Source organism: Hyperoodon ampullatus, assembly GCF_949752795.1.
Source record: "Hyperoodon ampullatus genome assembly, chromosome: 7".
NCBI classification, from domain to species: Eukaryota; Metazoa; Chordata; class Mammalia; order Artiodactyla; family Ziphiidae; genus Hyperoodon; species Hyperoodon ampullatus.
This window is the reverse complement of record NC_136920.1, coordinates 111,021,829-111,043,251: the sequence shown is the minus strand read 5'-3', so window position 1 is coordinate 111,043,251 and position 21,423 is coordinate 111,021,829. Positions and strand designations below refer to the sequence as shown.

The 21,423-nt window shown below is 40.0% G+C and overlaps 1 protein-coding gene across 9 annotated transcripts in view; it reads left to right on the top strand.

The window, feature by feature from the left end:
- Nucleotides 1-378: 378 nt before the first annotated feature.
- The window catches only part of YAP1 (Yes1 associated transcriptional regulator), a 105,316-nt gene continuing 84,271 nt past the window's right edge, over nt 379-21,423 (top strand). For all 9 annotated transcript variants that reach the window (XM_079709062.1, XM_079709060.1, XM_079709061.1 and 6 more), the window contains exons 1-2: nt 379-1,134; nt 3,976-4,226. In XM_079709062.1, coding sequence (XP_079565188.1) covers nt 811-1,134; nt 3,976-4,226 — 575 coding nt within the window. In that variant the 5' untranslated portion in view covers nt 379-810. The remainder of the gene's footprint in view (nt 1,135-3,975; nt 4,227-21,423) is intronic.

Sequence of the window (21,423 nt, the reverse complement as noted above, 5' to 3'; positions counted from 1 at the left end):
ACTTCCTGCGGCCAAGGGCGGCCGCGTTCGCCGCAGAGATCAGAGCTCCGACCCAGACCAGACCCAACGTTGGTCGTCGGGCCGGCCGCCCTCCCGGCGCGGGTCGCCAGGCACGCTCCCTGCCGCGGCCGCCCCCAGGCCCTAGCCCCGTGAAGCACTGTGGAGGCCCGGCCCGCTGGCGGGCTGGTCACGTGCGGCCGGGAGGGGCGTTGGAGGCCGGGAGTCTGCAGGAATGTAGTTAACTTGCAGGGGAAAGTTTCCCTCCGCGGACGGCCGCGGATCCTGTGCGGGCGGGCGCGCAGAGGAAGGAAGAGCCGGGAGGAGGCGGAGCCGCGAGCGGCTCGGGCGGGCGGTTCTCTCAACTTTAGTTTTGGCGTCCGAGGCGAGTTTCTGTCTCAGTCGGGCGCAGCCGCCGCCGGGGAAAAGAAAGGGAGGAAGGAAGGAACAAGAAGAGGAAATAAGAGAGAAAGGGGGAGGGGAAAGGCAACTAGCTGTCCGGCATCCGTCAAGGGCGTGAAGGAAAAAAAGTTCTCGGGCGCGCAGGTCCGGGGCTCTCGCAGCCCCTCCCGAGGCGCAGCCGCCAGACCAGTGGAGCCGGGGCGCAGGGCGGGGGCGGAGGCGCCGGGGCGGGGGATGCGGGGCCGCGGCGCAGCCCCCCGGCGCTGAGAGCAAGGCGAGCGCCGCTCCCGCCGCCCAGCGCCGCCGGCCCGCCACCCTCGCCGGTTCTCCCATCTCGGCCCGTCGAGCCGGGGCGCCCGGGCGGAGCCCTCGCCCGCCTGGTCGGGGTGCGCGTCGGGGGAGGGAGAAACCATGGATCCCGGGCAGCAGCAGCCGCCGCCTCAGCCAGCCCCCCAGGGCCAAGGGCAGCCGCCCGCGCAGCCCCCCCAGGGGCAGGGCCCGCCGTCCGGGCCCGGGCAGCCGGCACCCCCGGGGTCCCAGGCGGCACCGCAGGCCCCCCCCGCCGGGCATCAGATCGTGCACGTCCGGGGGGACTCGGAGACCGACCTGGAGGCGCTTTTCAACGCCGTCATGAACCCCAAGACGGCCAACGTGCCCCAGACTGTGCCCATGAGGCTCCGGAAGCTGCCTGATTCCTTCTTCAAGCCTCCAGAGCCCAAGTCCCACTCCCGACAGGTAACCTGGCCGCCCCTCTCCCCACTTTCCCGTCGGGCGGGCCCCAGGCCCGGGGGCGCTCGGGAGCGGCGGCCGCGAGCCCTGGCCGCGGAGGGGGGTTCCGGGAGCGCTAGTGAGGTGGGGATGGGGGCTCGCGGAGAGGCGGGGGGACTGGAGGCGCCCCGCCGGCCGCGGCTACGGGCTCCCCACTACTCCTCCCGGAGTCCGGGGCCGAGATTTGTTTTTCCCCTTGTAGTTTCTCTCTGCGGTTGCAGCCCCGGGGGGCGTGCTTTTCCCTTCCCTTTCTTTCTTCCTGGGGTTCCCGGGAGGTTGGCGGGAGTGGCAGGGGAGGTGGGGAGGAAGGAAGGGGGTGGGGAGAGTCGGGCCCGGGCCGCGGTGGGCTTGCACAATGCGCGCGCCTCCGCGCTCCGCACCTTCGCTCCCTCCGCCGCCGCCGCCGCCGCCGCGGGGCCGGGGGGGGGAGGGGGGCCTCTGGCATCTGTGTGTGGGTGAGCTGCCAGCGGCGGCCGAGTTTGTGAAGTTGAGCCCTGGGCCCCCTTTCCTTCGGGGCCTCTCGGTCCACTTCAGTCTCCTGGGGAGTCAAATAATTGTTCTCTTGTTTTCCAGTGTTGATTAGGGATGGGGGTTGAACCAGTCCATTTAGTTTCTCGCTCTTTCTCTCCCTCCCCCTCCCAAAAGCATTTATTTTCTTCGCGGCCCCGGCGCTTTCTGAATACAGGATCCAGACTTTCCTGGAAGTTGTTTATGGAGTTAGTGCTTTCACTCCTGCCCTTAGCTAGCGCCTTGGAAGTCGGGCAGGCTTACTCTTATCAAACTTAGTTGGTTCACGTGTTGGCTTCGCCGTTGGAGACTATTATTTACAGTTTGCCGAAATGCTTTTATATTAGCCACATCTACACGTTGCGCAGGACTTGAGTTGAACTTTACCGTGCTTTGGTTTTAACAGAAGCCTTTGATAACGCACTGCAGGTTGACTCATAGGCCGAGTCCTGCCTAGTTCAACTGTGATTAGAAGTTAATGTTTGGGAAGTGATGACTAATTCGAGGCTCGCCATTGCTCTTTAATTCTTATTGAGGATATGAACATGGCTGTTCCACATACACAACGTTCGATTATTTTGTCAACGTGATCCAACGTTAAAGTGAAACTATTATGAAAGTGTTAACATTCTGACCGGTCCCAGAAGATTTGTTTAGTGTAGGTTTTTCTTTCTGTCCTTCCTTTTTAAAAACGAGCTTGCTTGAGGCTAACCTTCAGCATAGGAACTTTGTCCAGAAGTTAATTGGTTTTCCACATACTGCGGTGTAGTTAGTCCACTCGGCTGTAACTTGAGTGGGAAGAACAGTTATCGTCCCACTTCCATCGCCCCTCCCATTTGCAGCAGGCCTGCGGTGTGTTCTCCTGCCTCAGACCAAGGGGTTTTGGAACTCAGAAAAACTCACTTAACCTGCTGACAAAAACCTGGGTTAAGAAAGAGGAAGGAAAAACAATTTAGCAGCTTACCCCAAATACTTCAATTGGTAAGAAGTAGACTTAGGTATGCTTTTTTCTCTTACCCCTGGAAATGAGTTTCTGGACTCATTATGGGTTAAAATGTGTTGGCATTGCACCCCACAGTCTGCACGACTATGCTGCTAGTTAATATGTTTTGAAAGTATAGTACCCATAGGAGATTGAATTCCCCATTTTGTGGCATCTATAAGCTGTAAAGAATTGCAACTAAAAAGTGCACTTATTTTTCTAGTAAATAATTGCACAGTAATTTATATCAGCAGTTTATGGATTCATACTATGCATAATCTACTGTAGTTTTGTTTGTTTTAATGCCTTTTTTAACCAAGTGTCGTGCATCTATAAGTTTGACTTTTATTTCTGCTAATGAGTCCCAATTCAAATTTATTCTGATTGGAAACTCAGAATGTACATGATTTAACATCAAGCCATAGATGCGTCTGCTGATTGCTTTTAGTCTTCCTTACTTGCCTATATGAATCTAGGAAATGCAAACTTTTTGATAATCAAACCCTAACTCTTCAGTTAAGGAATTTAAATAACTGTACTAGATTATGAATGCTACAAATATGGGTTGTAAATACTATTGTTCACAAATTATTGGATATAAATTCATATACGCATTTTTCCATCATGAAAAAAAGCTATTTAACAAATGAGAAAACTTGAGGCTCAGAGATTATGATATTGTTCAGTGTCACACTAGCCAGCTTGGACTAGAACCCAGAACTTTAGGGTCTGAGTTCAGGATTGTTTTCTGCTACTACACAGTTGTAAATATGTTTGTAAATTCTTAAGTTATATTGTAATGGAATTGTTGGCATCTTTATCATCTAGGTACAAATATATGGCTGGGTTTTTATTTCATTCATTAGGAGGCTTTTAAGAATATTCGGATGTTTCTGGATCTTTTGTATTCCTTAAAAGTTGTATAAATTTTGATGGTTGCTTTATTGATGACATTTGTCCATGGTGAGAAAAAAATGACAACTGTTGTGTGTTTAGGGCTTGGCTTGGAAAAAACATTAACTATGTAAAACCTAGTTTAAAAAAAAAGAAAGAAAAAGAATCCATAGTTATATTCCTTGGGTTTTGTTTATACCTAGAACATTTTAGAACTTGGAAAAGCACCCACACTGCCTTGGCCTTCACGTAAACATTTAAAAGTATCCATCTGCAAACCTATATTCCTCTGTGTCAAATATTAAATGTTGAAATGTGCCTTTGGATTTAGAATTTCATTGCAACCAAATATCTATCTAAGAAATCTAAAGGTTCTCTCTTTGAAAACAAATTTTAAGAAATCTTTGTTTTAATATTCCTAATAGGCCAGTACTGATGCAGGCACTGCAGGGGCCCTGACTCCACAGCATGTTCGAGCTCATTCCTCTCCAGCTTCCCTGCAGCTGGGAGCCGTATCTCCTGGGACACTGACACCCACGGGAGTAGTCTCTGGCCCAGCAGCTACACCCACTGCTCAACACCTTAGACAGTCTTCTTTTGAGATACCTGATGACGTACCTCTGCCAGCGGGCTGGGAGATGGCAAAGACATCTTCTGGTCAGAGATACTTCTTAAAGTAAGTGAAAATAATGGTAGGAGATAATTTTCTGGTACCAAGATATAAAATGTCATTCATTTTTATATTGTACTTAATATTTATGTCAAGCTCAGTTATGTCTTCCATAATTTTTTTTTCAGTTCAGTATGAGCTAAATACCTTCTTTAAGTAATGTTTTGAAAGCTTTATGGGTTCCTGGTTCATAACCTTTTAATAATCTTTATTTTGTGGCCATTTGGATGTTGTCCTTTTGAGTTTGTGCCAAACCTGTTAACTAGCCTAGCTCAAAACTGAAAGGATACCATGAAGAATTTCAAATGGTGAGAGTTTTGGGGCTGGCATAGGTTTATGAAATATGTGCAGTACTACTTACCTTTTTAAATAGACATTTTACTGGTAGAAAAGAACTATAAAAATAAGGAGGAATTCCCTAGGAGTCTAATATTATAGTACCTATTTAGGTTGTGAGATGACAGACCTTTAGCTGCAGTTTGATGTGATTTATCAGTTTGTTTTTCCCTCAAAGGGTAAAGAGAAATATGAATTTTCCCGCTTGATATACAAGCGCAGTGGCAAACTTCTTCGAGCTAGCAGGTCTTCAAAACAGAATCTCTCTTCTCTGGGAAAACAAAAACAAAGCCATTGGATTATTTGTTTTTATCAGCCCTGTTTTTTGTGTGTTTAAAAAAAATGGCAAAATTTCATTGAGACTGAAAAGATCAAAATAGAATTTTGTCCCTTCTTGTTTTGAAATTATAGGTAGGACCTTAATATTTTTATTTGGTGTGTTTGGAATAAGTATATACAAAATGTTTCCTAAAAGTAATTATTATAGACTGAAATTGATGTTTTCAAGAAGTTGCTTACTTAGTACTGTTTAATCATGTTGAGATAATAAAGTAAAAAACAGTCCAAGTTTTGATTGTGATCTGCCCTGACAGTCTACTCCTAAGGGAAATGTAACATTTATTCATTAGATCAGATAATACAATAATGATATTGTTTTGTTGTGTGATTTAGTATTTTATATTGATTGTCTTTTGGGGCAGATTGTTACTTTGCAGTGTAAGATACAGTTTTGTGACAAGCTTATTTAGAAGAGCAGAGGAAAAAGTTTGATCTTAAAAAGTTTCTGCAGTTTTTTTGCCCCTTTTCCTCCAACTTTTTTCTTATATTTTAAATTCGTTTTCTGGTGTCCTGGTATCCATTTCAAAGGGTCAGGTTTCAACCAGAACAATAAAGGGCCTGAGACTGGAAAGTACACACAAGTCTGGCAGTCTCATCTGCATGAGCAAGATTATTTGTTCCCAAGCAGACATCCAGAGTAAATGATTGAAAGAGCTACTAGCTGTGAGGGATGTGTCTTGAAGGGAAAGGAGTGGAAACAAACCAGGTTGTTAGTAAAAAGAAAGGCTGTACTTTTTTGAACCTCTCCCTGCTGGGTCACATGCTGACCTGGGGAGATTTTTAAACAGCTTAATAGCTGGCTTGCCCCTCTCTTCTTTGGTTGATGTTATAGCTGAAAGTCTATGATTAAAGAGCAACATTTATGCTCCTCTTTTAGTCTTTTGTATCTTGTAATAATTGCTTCTAGGTGACATGGGCCTACATTTTTATTATTTTGAATGATCTTTTTGTTTTGACCTGAAATGTTCTATACTTTATTTTTTAGTTTCCAATGGTTCTTCCTTTGAGAAGTGTTTCTCTCAAAGATGGATTAATGAAGGGTATACACACACACACACCACACCACCCCAAGCACCCCGCTCAAGTGAGCCTGTAGCAAAGGTAAACTAGGACAAAATGATACAAAAATTATGCCATATGGGTAATGGTTACCATGGAAATGAAACACTGGGAAGAAGAGAGATAAATATGATTATTCTTTAAGATTTTTGAGGGACTCTCGTGTGGAAGTAAAATTAGATTTATTATATGAGAAACATGAAGATTTTTGACACCATGGAATAATTTTCTCATATCAAACCTTCAGGAATAGAAATGTTTTCCCTGTTAGATGGATCTTGGTCAGTAAAAGCAGGCAAAATCATGGATTATTTGGTACATGTCAGGAAATGTAGAGAAACAGCTAGTTGTTGTCTTGTGACCTTAGATGAATGACTTTGAAGTCAGTTGGCCCATCCTGTTGTTTCAAGGCAGCATAATTACTGAAGGATTATAGGTAGGCAACTATTGGGATTTTTAAAGCCCTGCCTAGGTCAGTGAGATTTTCTGAGGAAGACTTGTACCTTAGGTTGGCAAGTGATAAGGAGGAAGTATGGTACTGGCTACATTTATCAATGACACATATTCAAGTTCTGGTATGATTCTGAAGTATTTTTAAAAAGCTTAATCTGTATATTGGGTATATTTGTTCTACTGAATTTACTGTTTAAAACTAATTTCAACATTGTGTATTGAGCTTTATTTTAAAAGAATTCTTTTATTGCTCTGAGAATTATTGCTTTCTTCATCTGTCTTATAGTTTTCCTACAGGAAATAGTTCTTCAAGTAGTTGGTCAACAACTTCCTATTTCTTTATAAGCTGCTGAATAACTTCCTGAATTAGTATTCTATAATATTTCTTGTTACAAGGAGTGCTCTTACTTCTCAGATTTATTTTATTGACTCTGATGCCTTGCAGCTATTACCACATACAAAGAACTTCTTGTGTAAAATGTACCATATAGGACCTTATAATTTGATTTAAGAAATCTCATCCAGCAATTTTAGAAGTGTGGAGATATGCATTGTTTTAATAATCTTCTAATTTTTAAGAAGTCATTTATGTTTCATTTCTATTATCTATCATTTTCTGAATAACTGGCCTCAGTGTTTTTAATCCTTGAAGATTCAAGGTTTCTTGTGGCTGGGATTTTATTAAGTTATATTGAGTATCTTGATTCACAGTTTAAAAAGGTATTTTTTTTCAGAGATTTTTTTGCATTCCGCAGCATATAACTTAGCCAATATTCCAACATTAAATGAACTTACCTTGCAGGTGTTATTAATTGCTACAAATGGTTTGATTCTTTTTCTTTTGACCATGTGTCTTGTTTCAGAAATGAATGCTCCACTGCCCTAATTAAAGCTACTTCAGACATGTATCAATTAAAGGAGATGAATTAAACTGTTTCTTGTTATAGTAATTTGGTCTTGCTGCTTCTCCCAAACACTTGCCCAGCAGGAGACTATGAACACATACAGTGTATACATTGTTACCGTAATAAAGATTAGATGTTTTAAAAAGTAACAGTTTCATTGAGAGTAAGGCTGTTTTTTTTTGTTTGTTTGTTTCCTTCTATATCAAATGTAACCCAAATGATTTCCCCTTAAAAATGAAACACTTGGGGCTTCCCTGGTGGCGCAGTGGTTGAGAGTCCACCTGCCGATGCAGGGGACATGGGTTCGTGCCCCGGTCCGGGAAGATCCCACATGCCGCAGAGCGGCTGGGCCCGTGAGCCATGGCCGCTGAGCCTGCGTGTTCGGAGCCTGTGCTCCGCAACGGGAGAGGCCACAGCAGTGAGAGGCCTGCGTACCGCAAAAAAAAATGAAACGCTTTTAATATTGCCCTTAACTGTTGATTAAGCTGCCAAAAGAAAAAAAAAACCCATAAACAGTTGAAATTGCAATCACAAAACATTTCCCTTATATAATAAGTCAATAATACTTCAGTTTTAAAAATCCGAAAGCAGAGTATTTCCCTGTTTGAGGGAAGGACTGTCCCTGCCCATTTATCTTGCTGATTGAGGCTGAGTGGAGAAAGAAGATAAAAGTACGCCCTCAGCTCTCAGAAAAAAATGCTTGCTTCTGCTCGGTGGGTGGGCACCCCGGGGAAGAATGGCCCATGGTGCCACAGTGATTTAGGTAGAAAAACGCTGGCGAAACTGTTGGATACAGTGGTAGAAAAAAAAACAAAACAGTCGGAAGATAGTGGATGTGACAGTAAATAGAACATAGAGATTAGTTTATTTCCTGGGGGAAATAATGAGTATTTTTAGAGTGAACTAAAGTACTTAACGTTTATCAAACTAGATGTTTAATTTCAGCACACTCAATTAGCTGCAAGATGGTAGGCAAATTTTCTTTAAGAAGTAACGTTGAAAGCATGTTTCTTCCCCAAAGCTTCATGTTCAGTATAAAGAAAAAAGCCTAGGTAATATTCAAATAGTTGAAACTTTAAAAAGTTTTTGAAACCCTGAGATCAGTCTTCATTAGTAATGTAGAAAAATGTGTTTTACATTATAGTTGGAAAAATAATGTAAATTAGCATCCCCAAATAGTAATACTAGTATGACTCTGAAATGTATTTTACCTTAAGACTTTTGGGAGGAGGTAAACGAACTCTAAACCTAACCTTTTAGTTGTCAAAATATGTAGTGAAGTTTAGGCTTAGGGCAAATCAAAGTGAAGTTGTTTTAAAAATCAGTTAAGATTTAAGATTATTCAAACTTAATTTGCTACCTTCAGTAATAGCATAATTTAGCCATTAATTATGACTTGAAAGTTTAATAATAGTTGAGTAGCATTGTATAAAGGAAGGTCTTAAAGAGCCGTGTGGTTCAATAACTATGGTTACTAAGTGATGCACTTTTTACAAGAGAGGCTTCTGATTCGAGGATTGATCGGAACTTCAAGCGACGAAAGGGACGTTGCTGTTTTTATGAAGAAGAATTGCTTCGTGGTTCTGCTCAAGTACTGTAGCACCACGTTTCCTGGGAACAAGTACTGCTACCGTGGAAGCACTTCTATTTGCGTAGGGCTTCACCTCTTCTAAAAGCAAACAAAAGCAGTTTGGTATAAAGCACAATGGTCTTTTTTTTTTCCCCTTCTCTTTAATATTTTACACAAAAGTGGTCAGTAGTTTAATCCTTATTTGGCTTTTAGCATGAGAAGAATTATAATCTTTAACACATCAAATAATAAGATGTTGTTTCTCTGAATAATGTTGCAAATTAACAAAATAATGCAAATAGGCGTATCTATTTAAAATATTGCTGTTTTCTTCCACCATGTATTTTCAATGCTTTATTTGTGGTTAGTGCTGTTACTTACCTATTTTCACTTTAGTGTGCTGCTTTTTCTCTTCACAGGATAGTGTTAGTCAATAGACTTTTCAGATTTTTCAGCTGGGCCTTGCTTTGGGGGTGGTGAGGGTACATTTTGTTAAAAGCTCCTTTCTTCCTCTTGCAATTTCTTATTAACCCAAGGTGAGGAGATTTTTGTTTATTTTTAAAGTAAGGTCTTTCTTTATCCAGTAAATATACGTTTTAGAGAATGAGCTTTTTGATACATGCATGAAAACTTACTATAGACTAGTTGATCTGGGCTTCAGAGTAAAAATGGCTTTCTTCAGAGTGCTACTTTGTGCTTGCACACAATTGAATGTGGATTTAGGAAGTTCTTTGAAATTTAACTTCTCACATATCCTGAAGTGACTGTAGTATGAAGCAGGGTTTTGGGAAGGAGCTAAACCCTATCTAGGAGGTGGGGGTAAGAGGTGGATTTTTTTTTTCTGTACAAGCATGAATGTGGGGTTCTTTTGTTTTATATTTATAAAAGTTCTTCCTTCCTTCGCTTCTTTCCCCAAGTATCTGATTTTGTGGATTTTTAATAAGGTGTATTTTTTTAATTACAAAAGTAACACATGTTCATTAGAGAGAATTGGAAAATTCAGGAAAGGAGAGTTTGGGAGGAAGCACCTAGATTCTTCTGCCAAGGAGAGATGGTTGAACATACTTGTTTATATAGTCTTATCTATAAACATATATTTTGAAATTTAATTTTAGGGGAGTAACATATACATCGATTCAGAAAATCCCTTAGTGCTATTAGGGTTATAATGAAAAAGAGCAGTTTTAACTCACTTTTCTTTATCTATGGCTTGCATTCTCCAGAGGCAAACATTTCCAACTCCTTTGAGATTTCCCCCCTTTTAAAAATTCCATATTTATAGAACATGCTACACTACCATTTAAATTTTTTTTTTTTTTTTTTTCGGTACGCGGGCCTCTCACTGCTGTGGCCTCTCCCGTTGCGGAACACAGGCTCCGGACGCGCAGGCTCAGCGGCCATGGCTCATGGGCCCAGCCGCTCCGCGGCAGGCAGGATCCTCCCGGACCGGGGCACGAACCCATGTCCCCTGCATCGGCAGGCGGACTCTCAACCACTGCACCACCAGGGAAGCCCTAAAATTCATTGTAAAGATTACATTGTTTGGAAACTCAGTCTTCAGTGTGAGTGGTGCCCTTTAAAATTTTGCAGTATAGTTGCCCTAACTGTCCTTTGGTCCTAGGAAAGATTTTTTTTATTAGTTCCTGGATAATTTCTTCCAGTCTTTTTAATCTCTTCGCTGTTTCTGTAATTCCTGCTTGTCAGACTAACTCTTGGATTTTCTTATCTTTCCTGCCTTTTGTTATGCTTTCTGGGAGATTCCTTTAACTTTAGCTTTTAATTTTTCAGTTTTTTTCCCCCCAAAAAAGGTATTTATCATTCTTAATTTCCAGGGAATCTTTTCTGAGTTCATTGTTCCTTTGTTATTTTTAATAACATGCTGTTCCTATTTCATGGATGTAGTAATATAATATCTCTCTAAGGATATTATAGTGGGTATTTCTTTTTAAATTTTTTCTGCTCTCAATGTCTTAAGTAGGCTTCACTGGAGAGTAATATAACAGGAACCAACCAGGCCCTGAAGTTGTGGGAGGCCCTAAATGTCATTATCTTTGTTAGGTTCTCTTGTAGTGGTCAGTTTTTCCAGATGAAAATCTGTCAGTCCCCTCTCTAGAGAGCATTGCTGGTGGTAGTGGGTGTTAAGATGGAGAGCCAGTGTTTTAGGGTTGAGAGTGTGGGGTTTCATCCTTGCTCTTGGCTGTGCCAGGTATGTGAATACAGATCCTCTTAGTCTACTTCTCTGGAACATAAATTCCCCATTTCCTGCTTAGGTCAGGGAGGGGGTGTGCAGTAGGTTTTAAAAAGTTCTATGTAGGCTTGATTTTTGTGAATCCAATTTTGCAATTATTAGGTTGACTATATAAAGTTGCCAGTTTTCTAAGCCCCAAACAGTAACTACTGACAATTTTATATTATTTGACTTAAATATTACAGGCTCACTTGTTTTTAACTAGTTTTTTTTTTTTTTAACATATTTATTGTTTGTTTGTTTATTTATTTGGCTGCACTGGGACTTAGTTGTGGCGTGTGAACTCTTAGTTGCAGCGTGCCAACTCTTAGTAGAGGCATGTGGGATCTAGTTTCCTGGCCAGGAATCAAACCCTGGGCCCCCTGCATTGGGAGCACAGAGTCTTAGCCAGTGGATCACTAGGGAAGTCCCTACAGGATCACTTTTAAATCAGTACTTAAAGAAATGCTTTTACCAGGCAAATGATTACTTCAATGACATTGGTCTTCAGCATCAGTTTTGCTACTTTAAATCTTCATATGTTAGATTTCCTTAAAGCGGGGAACTGTGTACTTTGACACCGGGGTGCTTGGCATCCAGCAGTGTATGAATTTGTTCAGAGGGTTTGGATTCTGAAATAGCGTGATGGGGCAGAGAGACTGGAGACTTAATTCCTATTCGTACATAGAATAATGGAGCTGATCCTGTCTGCTTTTATGTCATTTTCAAGTTTTTTGTCTAGTATACACAACTTTAAAACGTTGGGCTTTAAAGTAAAGTAGCCTTATGAAATCAGTTCATCTGTTTTCTTTCATTCCTTCCTTTCAGCTGGTTTTCATCAATATAGATGGTAGGATAAAGAAAATATTTATGCATATCTAAGTTCATTAAATAGTTATTGGTATACTTATGTAGGTTAACCCCCAGAGGTGTATAACTTGGTTTTATTGTTGCTTTCCCTAGCAAGTGCTCTTTTGATAGCTCAGAAAAGTAGCCTGTGCTCTCTTCAGTAGGCCATTGTAGATGTCATAGAGTAACAGTAATAAGAGTATTTTTTACATATGAACTTACCATGGAGATGTAAGTAGTTAGAATTTTATGAAAACTGGGTTTAGGTTAAAATGGATTCACCATAGGTAGTAACAGAAATGTGTTAGGACCCTTTGTTGTTGATCTCAAGTGAAATTTCTTCAGATCCACTTTTCCAGCAATCTCTTCCTTGAGTATTTAAAAAGCAGTTACATATGGAAATTTTTTATAGAAGAAGAGGAAGCAAACCTTTTAAAATCTGCATAAAACCTTAATTGACCAATGCAAAATCAGACCAGAACACTCTAACATCAGAGAAGAGTGCTAAATGATACTGAAAAGGCGGATACCTGGGGGTTTTAAAAGGTATTAAGTTGAATGGGGTAGAGGAATGGAACAGAATTAACACAACTTAGTTAAACAAGTAAAGAAGTGTGTTAAAATAGCAAAGTACTAATGTTAGAAATGAGCTAAATGAGATTTCTGAGGCCTTGCCTGGAACTAATCCTTATCAGTGATAGGGTCACAGTTAAAATTTACCAAGCTCTCCTGGCTAATATTTTTTTTTTCTAAGATGGAAAAAAAAAAATCTGGGGAAGAGTGGGCCAAAATACAGATGTTTCTGTTTTTCCTCTACACATGTTCAGACTGATACAGGTTATGTTTCTGAAATTGTGTAGTCTGGATGAGCTCCAGATGATGTAATAGGATCACTGTTAACCCCTCCCAGCCGGAGGGTGTGCAGACTTTCCTGTTAAGACTGGTACAGATCTCTTCTTGTGGGTGATACAATAATCACTGTTTCTGGACAATGATATGTGAAATTAATATTATTGTCCTCAAACACAGAAGACAAAGCATGCCCTTTGTGTACCTGTCTATTCTTCAGTTTTCAGTTAATGCCCATCACACTACAGATAAGAATTTTTTTTTTTTTTTTTTTTTTTTTTTTTTTTTGCGTTATGTGGGCCTCTCACTGTTGTGGCCTCTCCCGTTGCGGAGCACAGGCTCCGGACGCACAGGCCCAGCGGCCATGGCTCACGGGCCCAGCCGCTCCGCGGCACGTGGGATCCTCCCAGACCGGGGCACGAACCCGTGTCCCCTGCATCGGCAGGCGGACTCTCAACCACTGCGCCACCAGGGAAGCCCTACAGATAAGAATTTGCCCAGCTCCTTCTACTCCCTCAAACGCAGGGTGAGTTTGCTCAAAAAAGACCCACTTGGTTCTGGGTGGTGTGTGTTGGGTCACTTACATTAACGTGGCTGTGGTTTCTTTCACTCTGCTTATTCTTAGTTATCTTCTTTGAATTCAGTATGTGTGCTTAGTGGTCTCTTCATTTCATAAACACTTAACCTCTTGGTTTTATGTAGCAGGCATTGTTTAAGGGTTCACTGGGTTCCCCTCTGTAGAGCTGGGACAAAGTTAATAATATATCAGTCTTGATAGACCAGGTGGGTCTCAAGACACCATTCATTGCAAGTCATCTTGTTTACCTTTTCATTGCTAACTATCTCTCAATGGAGAAGCTGTGGAGGCTAACTAACTATAAGCTCAGTAAAGATAGATTTTGCCTTCTCTGTTCAGCCTTGTGTATGTAGCTCTTGATGTATTTATTGGTAGATGATGTCCCTTAGGCTGCTCATTTATTTCAGTTTATTGGTTGATAGTCACCCTGATTAATGCCTATAGTCCCTGCTTAATTATTATTGCTGTGTAACTCCATGCTAAAAAGGTGCTAGAGTGTTTACTTGTGTATTTTTAAAGTTAATTTTGTAAATTTGAGATTACTCTTAAACTCAAATAACTACAACTATTAAAAAAGATAATTGTGGGACTTCCCTGGTGGCTCAGTGGTTAAGAATCCGCCTGCCAGTGCAGGGGACACGGGTTCGATCTCTGGTCTGAGAAGATCCCACATGCCGCAGAGCGACTAAGCCCGTGTGCCACAACTACTGAGCCTATACTCTGGAGCCGGCGAGCCACAACTACTGAGCCCGCATGCCTCAACTACTGAAGCCCGTGTGCCTAGAGCCCGTGCTCCACAACAAGAGAAGCCACCGCAATGAGAAGCCCTCGCACCGCAACTAAGAGTAGCCCCCACTTGCCACAACTAGAGAAAGCCCGCGCGCAGCAACAAAGACCCAATGCAGCCAAAAATAAATTAATAAATAAATAAATTAATTATTTAAAAAAGAAAGATAATTGCTTATTTTCAGGGTATAAATGAATAATAGTTCTACTTTAGGGTTACAAATTTGTTCCATGGACAGGGAATATTTGACTGCTTTAGAATTAAATGAATAAGAAATAAAATTATGTAGGTGTAAAAATGATACCAGTGAGTAGATTACTATGGGAATTCAGGGGAGAAGTAATGAGGTGGTGGCAGTGGGACCTCGAAGAGACAGTACTCAAGTTATGCTTATAGAATTAGCATTTTCAGCTCAATGAATGTGGGGGCATAGGAGGTGGGGAAACAAAGACAGCTGCAAAAAGATTTTCTGGTAACAGCCAAAGAGCTTGCCCTTCCCGCCTTGAATTATGTTTGCATCTAATATATTATGTAATGTTAATGTATTTTAATATAATATATTATACAATATATAAATTATATTTGCATTTACTTTCATCAAAATGAAGTTATTAATTGTGGTTAAATCTGCACTCTGACCTTGGGCATTTAAAAAAAAATTCTAATATCAAAACACTTGAAAAACCACTAAATGGCATGGTTTTATTCACCGCTTGGGAAAAAACAAAGTTTTAAAAGTGAAGACCATCTATTACAGACCATCATTACATGAACATTGTCAAATATAGTTGTATGCCATATGCATTTTTTAAGTTTATTTTCATGTTACAGCCTATTTAAGATTTTTTTTTTTTTTGCTACTTTTTGACAATAGTATTTGTCAGGAAATGCTAGTTAAAAGGGATTGTTTTCATTTTTCTGGTACATTTAAGTTTAGCTTAATGTTTATTTGTTTACCAAGTAAACTTTATTAGAATTCACAAAATGAATATAAACCCTTTTCATTCCTTGATATTATTGCTGGACAAATTGAATTAATAGTAAAATATGCTGTTAAAAGGTACAATTTTTACTTTTTAAAGTTGGTAGGAAAGCTGCTGACTGAAACTTTTCTTTCAGAGATTTAAAGAAGTTTTTAAATTAAGCTTTAGAATTTGTTTTAGACAAGCAGAATCTGATAATTTAGTCCATTGTACATTACCAAAACCAAATAAACATTTGAGTGCATATTAATCAATTTTATTAAAATAAATTGTAAAACAAACCTGATATTCTGCCTATCACTATTATAAGCTAAATTGTGTCTTTTAAAACACTCAGATTTTAAATTTATTAATAAAACTTCTATGGGACACAGAGCAGCCAGAATTCTTTACCTAAAACTCAGTTTAACATGGTTTTGGAAGGATGTTGAGAGTTTCAGGAATGCTAGTAATTAAGAATTGAGTATAGTTGACAGCAACATATTAGGCCATCAAGATTTCAGCTGTTTTATATTAAGCCACATGGAGGTCATTTGCTCTCACTGGTTGACTTACTAAACTGGGCTGCCATACAAAAAACCATGGACTGGGTTGCTTAAACTACCACCTAGTACTTCTCACAGTTGTGGAGGCTGTGGAGTCTAAGATCAAGGTAGGTTTCATTCTGAGGCTTGTTCTCTTGGCTTGTAGGTGGCTGCCCAGTTGGGCACAGAGGTTTCCTTACGTGTTGGTGGGAGCCTTCTAGGGGGATGAAGGCAGAAGCTGCAAAGCCTTCTGAGGCCATTACATAATGTCACTTCTCCTACATTCTGTTGGTTGAAGCAAGTGACAAGGTCAGACAGATTCAAGGCCTTGGGAAGTAGACTGCCTCTTGATGAGAGGTACTGCAAAATATGGTGGCCGTGTTTTTCAGCCTACCACACTTGGATTGGAAGTTTTTTAAAAATAATGTTCAAGATCGGTGAGTTATCTGAGACCTGAAAATCTCAGGGTAAAGCATAATGTCATCGGGAAAACAGTTTATACCGTTAACATGTAAAATCTCATTTTTGGTGAATAATATAAGTTGGTAAGTGTTTCCTCTTGAGATGCCATCAAATCAGTCAAGTTATTTATAAACCGTTCAGTAAGTTAGCCAGAATATGGGCTTTTTGATTACAAGTCAGCATTTATATTTAAGACCATGAATTCTAATTGACATCTAATTGTAACTCTCCTCTAAAACTTGACTCTGGTGTTTTATTTTAAAAAACTGCCTTATTTAAATTAACTTAGGCATGAACTCACATGGAAAATTGTAGCAGAAATGGAACCTGGATTTCCTGATACCTACTTGTGTTTGATTTAAACACTACATTGCTGCTTTCTTTCCCTACCTGAATTCAAGTAAGAACAATCTTCATTGTTATTGCAAATAGATTTGAGTTTGTTAATTGACTGATCATTGAATTTTTGTTGATTTACAGACTAGTAAGTTATCTGAATTATCAAGTTACATATATGTGAATATCTATAAACATAAGTAGTGCAGGAGGTATGAGTGCTCACAGTTACCTTAGAAGTTTATATTTATGGGGTTGCTGCTTCTCCAAAGTGTTTTCTGTGACCACACCACAAGTGTCTAGGTTTCCAGGTTGCTTATGAATGGACATGTAGGAGCACTGCTCCACTGGGAGTTAGTAAAGACATTCTCAAACATTTAATTTCAAACTTAGTATATATCCCTTTTTCTAAAGGCCTATAAAAACAACAGTTCTTTTTCCTTTTCATGAAATTGCATGATTATAAAAACTGACTTAATCCCTTGTAATTTTTGTTACCTAAAAGTTGAATTTAAACAGTGGATCAGATTTCAGCACTGTGATTCATACTCCCAAAATGAGTAACCTGGTTAGCAGGATATTCCTACTTGTTCACTTGAGGGTTTTTTTTTTTTTTTTAAAAGGTCCATGGTTACTCCTCCATTTTTGGTAGTGGAGTTCTATTGGGTCTTTGAAGAGGCTTTACAAGAAAAAAGAGCAGCTATTTTTGGAGCATTTCCTCAGGCCTGCAATTTGAAGCCATTACAGCAAAGTTGCTGAGCAAGTCGGTGATGACATGCCAGCAGTCACTAAGGCCCCCACCCTGCAGCCTGGGCAGAGTAAGAGTTCAGGACTGCTGCTGTGCAGAGTTTGCCCTCTTCAATTATTGTCAATTGCTTACTTTTTAAAGAGCGGGAGGGTTTCAAGCATTCTCAACCTACTTTCTTAACAGATTATTAAGGGACTATAGAACAGAAGCTAGTTTTTAAGTTTTCAGGAAATAGTTCAACATCCAAGAATAGAGTGACTCCTCCATCCCCCCACTCCCTTTTAGTTAGTTAAAATCAGGTCACTTTATCAAATGCAGAACTTGTCCAGCAGTTTTGCTTAAGCTCACAAAAACAGATAACTGTTACAGGAATTCCACGATAATGTATATATAGCCTTTAGATCTGGAGTCTATGTTTGAGAGGAGTTTGATTTTCAAAGTTTAGGTAACTTTGTTGCCTACCTAACAACATTTCTCTATAGAGGTTTTTTTTTTTTTTAATAGTGATAGAAAATAAAATGGTCTCATTGTGGTTTTTTGTCATCAAGGGATGAAATTGGATTGTCTAAAATGTGGTTGGAAATTATGTTTGATTAGTTAACAGCAAATGATTAATTGAAAACCACTAAGCTTCAATCCACTCAGTAAAATTAGTAGCCGTTTTATCTTAAACAGGACACTTCTAATATGTGAATTTTACAAACTTTCCATTCTTTGGTGTCAAACTTTTAAAACTTAGTAGCTTGTCTGTATTATAGTCTGATGTCTTAAAAAATTTAGGCGTTCCACAGTTGTCTTCATCTTTTTAACAAAAAAAAAATCTGTATTTTCCACTGTTCTGGATTCAATTTCAGGAAAATTTTAAATGAGAAAAATCATTTTTAGCAACACCTATAATTTTAATTTTAAGAAAGCATTAGTTGATAAAATCAGGAATTATGTTATAAGAATTGAAATCTGCTTTTAATTCAAATTCTTTGAAAGTACTGACATTTGGAACTATGATAATCTAGGACAGTGGACCCCAACCTTTTTGGCACCAGGGAACAGTTTCATAGAAGACAGTTTTTCCACAGACGGGGTTGGGGGGATGGTTCAGGCAGTAATGCGAGCGATGGGGAGCGGCACATGAAGCTTCACTTGCTCACCCCTCACTCACCTCCTGCTGTGCAGCCTGCTTCCTGACAGGCCGCAGACCAGTACCAGTACCTGGAGATTGGGGACCCCTGATCTAGGATATTTGAAATGGTTTTCTAGTCACAGACATTATCTATAAAAGGTGAGTTATTTCCTAACTTACTATGTCTCTACAACTCCCCTCAACACCCCCCCCACCCCGCAAAAGAACCCATGATAGTCAACAACATAGACTTAAAGGAAAAAGAGAACAGTATCGTTATAGGGTGACCTCCAAATTACTAGGTCTTTTAAAAATGGCACCCTAATCACTGAATAATCCTCTTGAATTTCACAATTAGATAGAGTGAAATAATGAGTTTCTTAATTGTGGTAGTTAAAATTGAGAGAAATTTCCTAGGTCTGTGACCTAAGTTGAGTTTTAGGACATTTCTATATTTTACTAAATGGTAGCTTTTGGGAAACTGCTTTTTGTATTTCTTTGCCCTCCGACCCCCTAGCCCTTTTCCAGGAACTGTTTATTTATTATTTATTTATTTAAATATTGCCACACATTCCTTTTTATTGATTGATTGATTGGCTGCATCAGGTCTTAGTTGCCGCACGTGGGATCTTTTGTTGCGGTGCGCGGGCTTCTCTCTAGCTGTGGCATGCAGGCTCAGTAGTTGCTGCATGCGGGCTTAGTTGCCCCGCAGACATGCGGGATCTTAGTTCCCTGACCAGGGATCGAACTGGCATCCCCTTCATTGCAAGATGGATTCTTAACCAATGGACCACCAGGGAAGTCCCCCAGGAACTATTTAAATGAAATACAAATTTCTTCAAGGTTCAGCTCAAGATGTTAATTAATTCCCCTAGAGTGTCTTCCTAGATTTTTCCTAGCCCCAAGTCTGCCTTGGATTCCCCTCTTCTGGCCTCCCGTGAACCTTTCTGCATCAGGAGTATGTTTTCACTTACAACCTGTTGATACTGTATCCCCCTGCACCTAGCATAGTGCCAGTACATACTAACTGCTCACCAGAAAATGTTGAGAATTGCTTTTCAGTGTCGTTCCCAGTCATTTTGGAAGCACTGAGTTATTTTCATCTGTTTTGATGCCTTCAGAAAGCTTCAGCACCGTGCTTGGAGCTACGGAACATACGGATTGAGAACCAAGTGGTCCCTGTCTCATTTAGGAGGCAAGGTGTGTGAAATAAAAATGGTACAAGGAAATGTGTAGTTGACTGCTAAGCAATATGGTAAGCCCTAGGTAGTCTAGATTAGTAACCCAGAAAAAGAAGAGATTGTTGTGCTGAGTTGTTAGAGGTTTGTAGAAGAGTTTGGTCTTTGGTTGTATTTGAAGGATGGGATGGATAGGATTAGATAGAAGAGGATTTTATTCTATACTGAATATTGAGTCCTTTTTTGACTTTGCTTTATTTGTAAATGGTTTTGTAACTTGACAACATGTGATTTTAGTAAAATCCTATGTCTGGTAAAAAAAATTTCCCTCTTGAATTTTAGTTACCTCGTTACTTGTCTCCCCCACTGGATATTACAAGGCCCAGTCAGTTCACCATTGTGTCTCAAGCACTTAGTTTAGTGTCTGGCATATAATAAATGTTTAGTAATATGGCTGGGTGGCTAATTACCTACTCGGGAGCCTTGGTTTCCTCATCTGTAAAATTACTGGATTGGAATATATGATTGCTAAGAACTTTTCCACTTCTAAGATGCTGTGAAAATCAATGAAAAAATTCACAGAAATTCCCAATCTATATATAAATGTTAAATTAACTTCTTGATGTGATGTTGTATTTACAGTGCTTTACATTTAGCATAACGTATACTAAGTTTAATATATAAATACCACCATTAAGCAAAAACACTTAGTTATGTTGGCAATAGGAGGGGTATATTTAAAGGAGGGATTTTTCTTATTGTGACTTAACTGTAAAGGAAAATGAAAAGTAAAAGAGCTCTAACAGTGACGTTAAGGGATGTAGGTAGAAATTTAGGATGGAATTGGTATTTAGGGCCAAAGGAGTTAGAAAAGAATTAGAAAAGAGAGGGCTGACCTTTCTAGATAAAGAATCAGTGATTAGTTTGGGGGTATGGTTTTGTTAAGAATACAAACTGATTCTAAGAAATATTTTGTATGAGGAAATACTAACATATCACTAATTGTTTATTATCTATTAAACTTAAAATAAATATTAGAAAAAAGAAATTCGAGATTTAAATCAGGTCTTTCTCATTTGTAACTACTCTGTAGCACAAAAACTGAGAGGCAGTCACTGTCCCTGAGAGCCAAAAAAAACAAAGGCTTTAGCTTCTGAGAGAAGAGCCAATTTATTTGTCAGAGTCACAGCATAGTAGTCCCAGACACTTGCCATATTTTCAGAATCTTTGCTTTATAGTCAGTTTTAACTTTGGACTGTTTTTTTTTTTTTTAATTTATTTATTTTTTTGGCTATGTTGGGTATTCGTTTCTGTGCGAGAGCTTTCTCTAGTTGCGGCGAGCAGGAGCCACTCTTCATCGCGGTGCGCGGGCCTCTCACTGTTGCGGCCTCTCTTGTTATGGAGCACAGGCTCCAGATGCGCAGGCTCAGTAGTTGTGGCTCACGGGCCTAGTTGCTCCGCGACATGTGGGACCTTCCCAGACCAGGGCTTGAACCCATGTCCCCTGCATTGGCAGGCAGACTCTCAACCACTGCGCCACGAGGGAAGCCCTGGACTGTTTTGATTGTCAAATACAGCTTAAATTTTTTTTTTTTTAGCCCATTGTCAGCAGTGTTTTGATTTATTTGTTCCACTGTATGGAAGGATGTTAATATTTTGTGAGTAGGATAGTGATCTATATTTATATTAAATTTCAAAGAAAAACAGTTACAGAAACTTCCTTTTGAACATGCAAAAATTTTTTGTATACTACATTTGATATTAGTGCTTTAAAGTTACATGCCTTCAATACTTGCTGTGTGAATACTTAACAATGAATACTTACCATACTTTATCTCATTTAGTCCTCTCCATAATCCTGTAGGTGTTTCCTATTTTATAGATTGGGCCTCTGCCTTGAA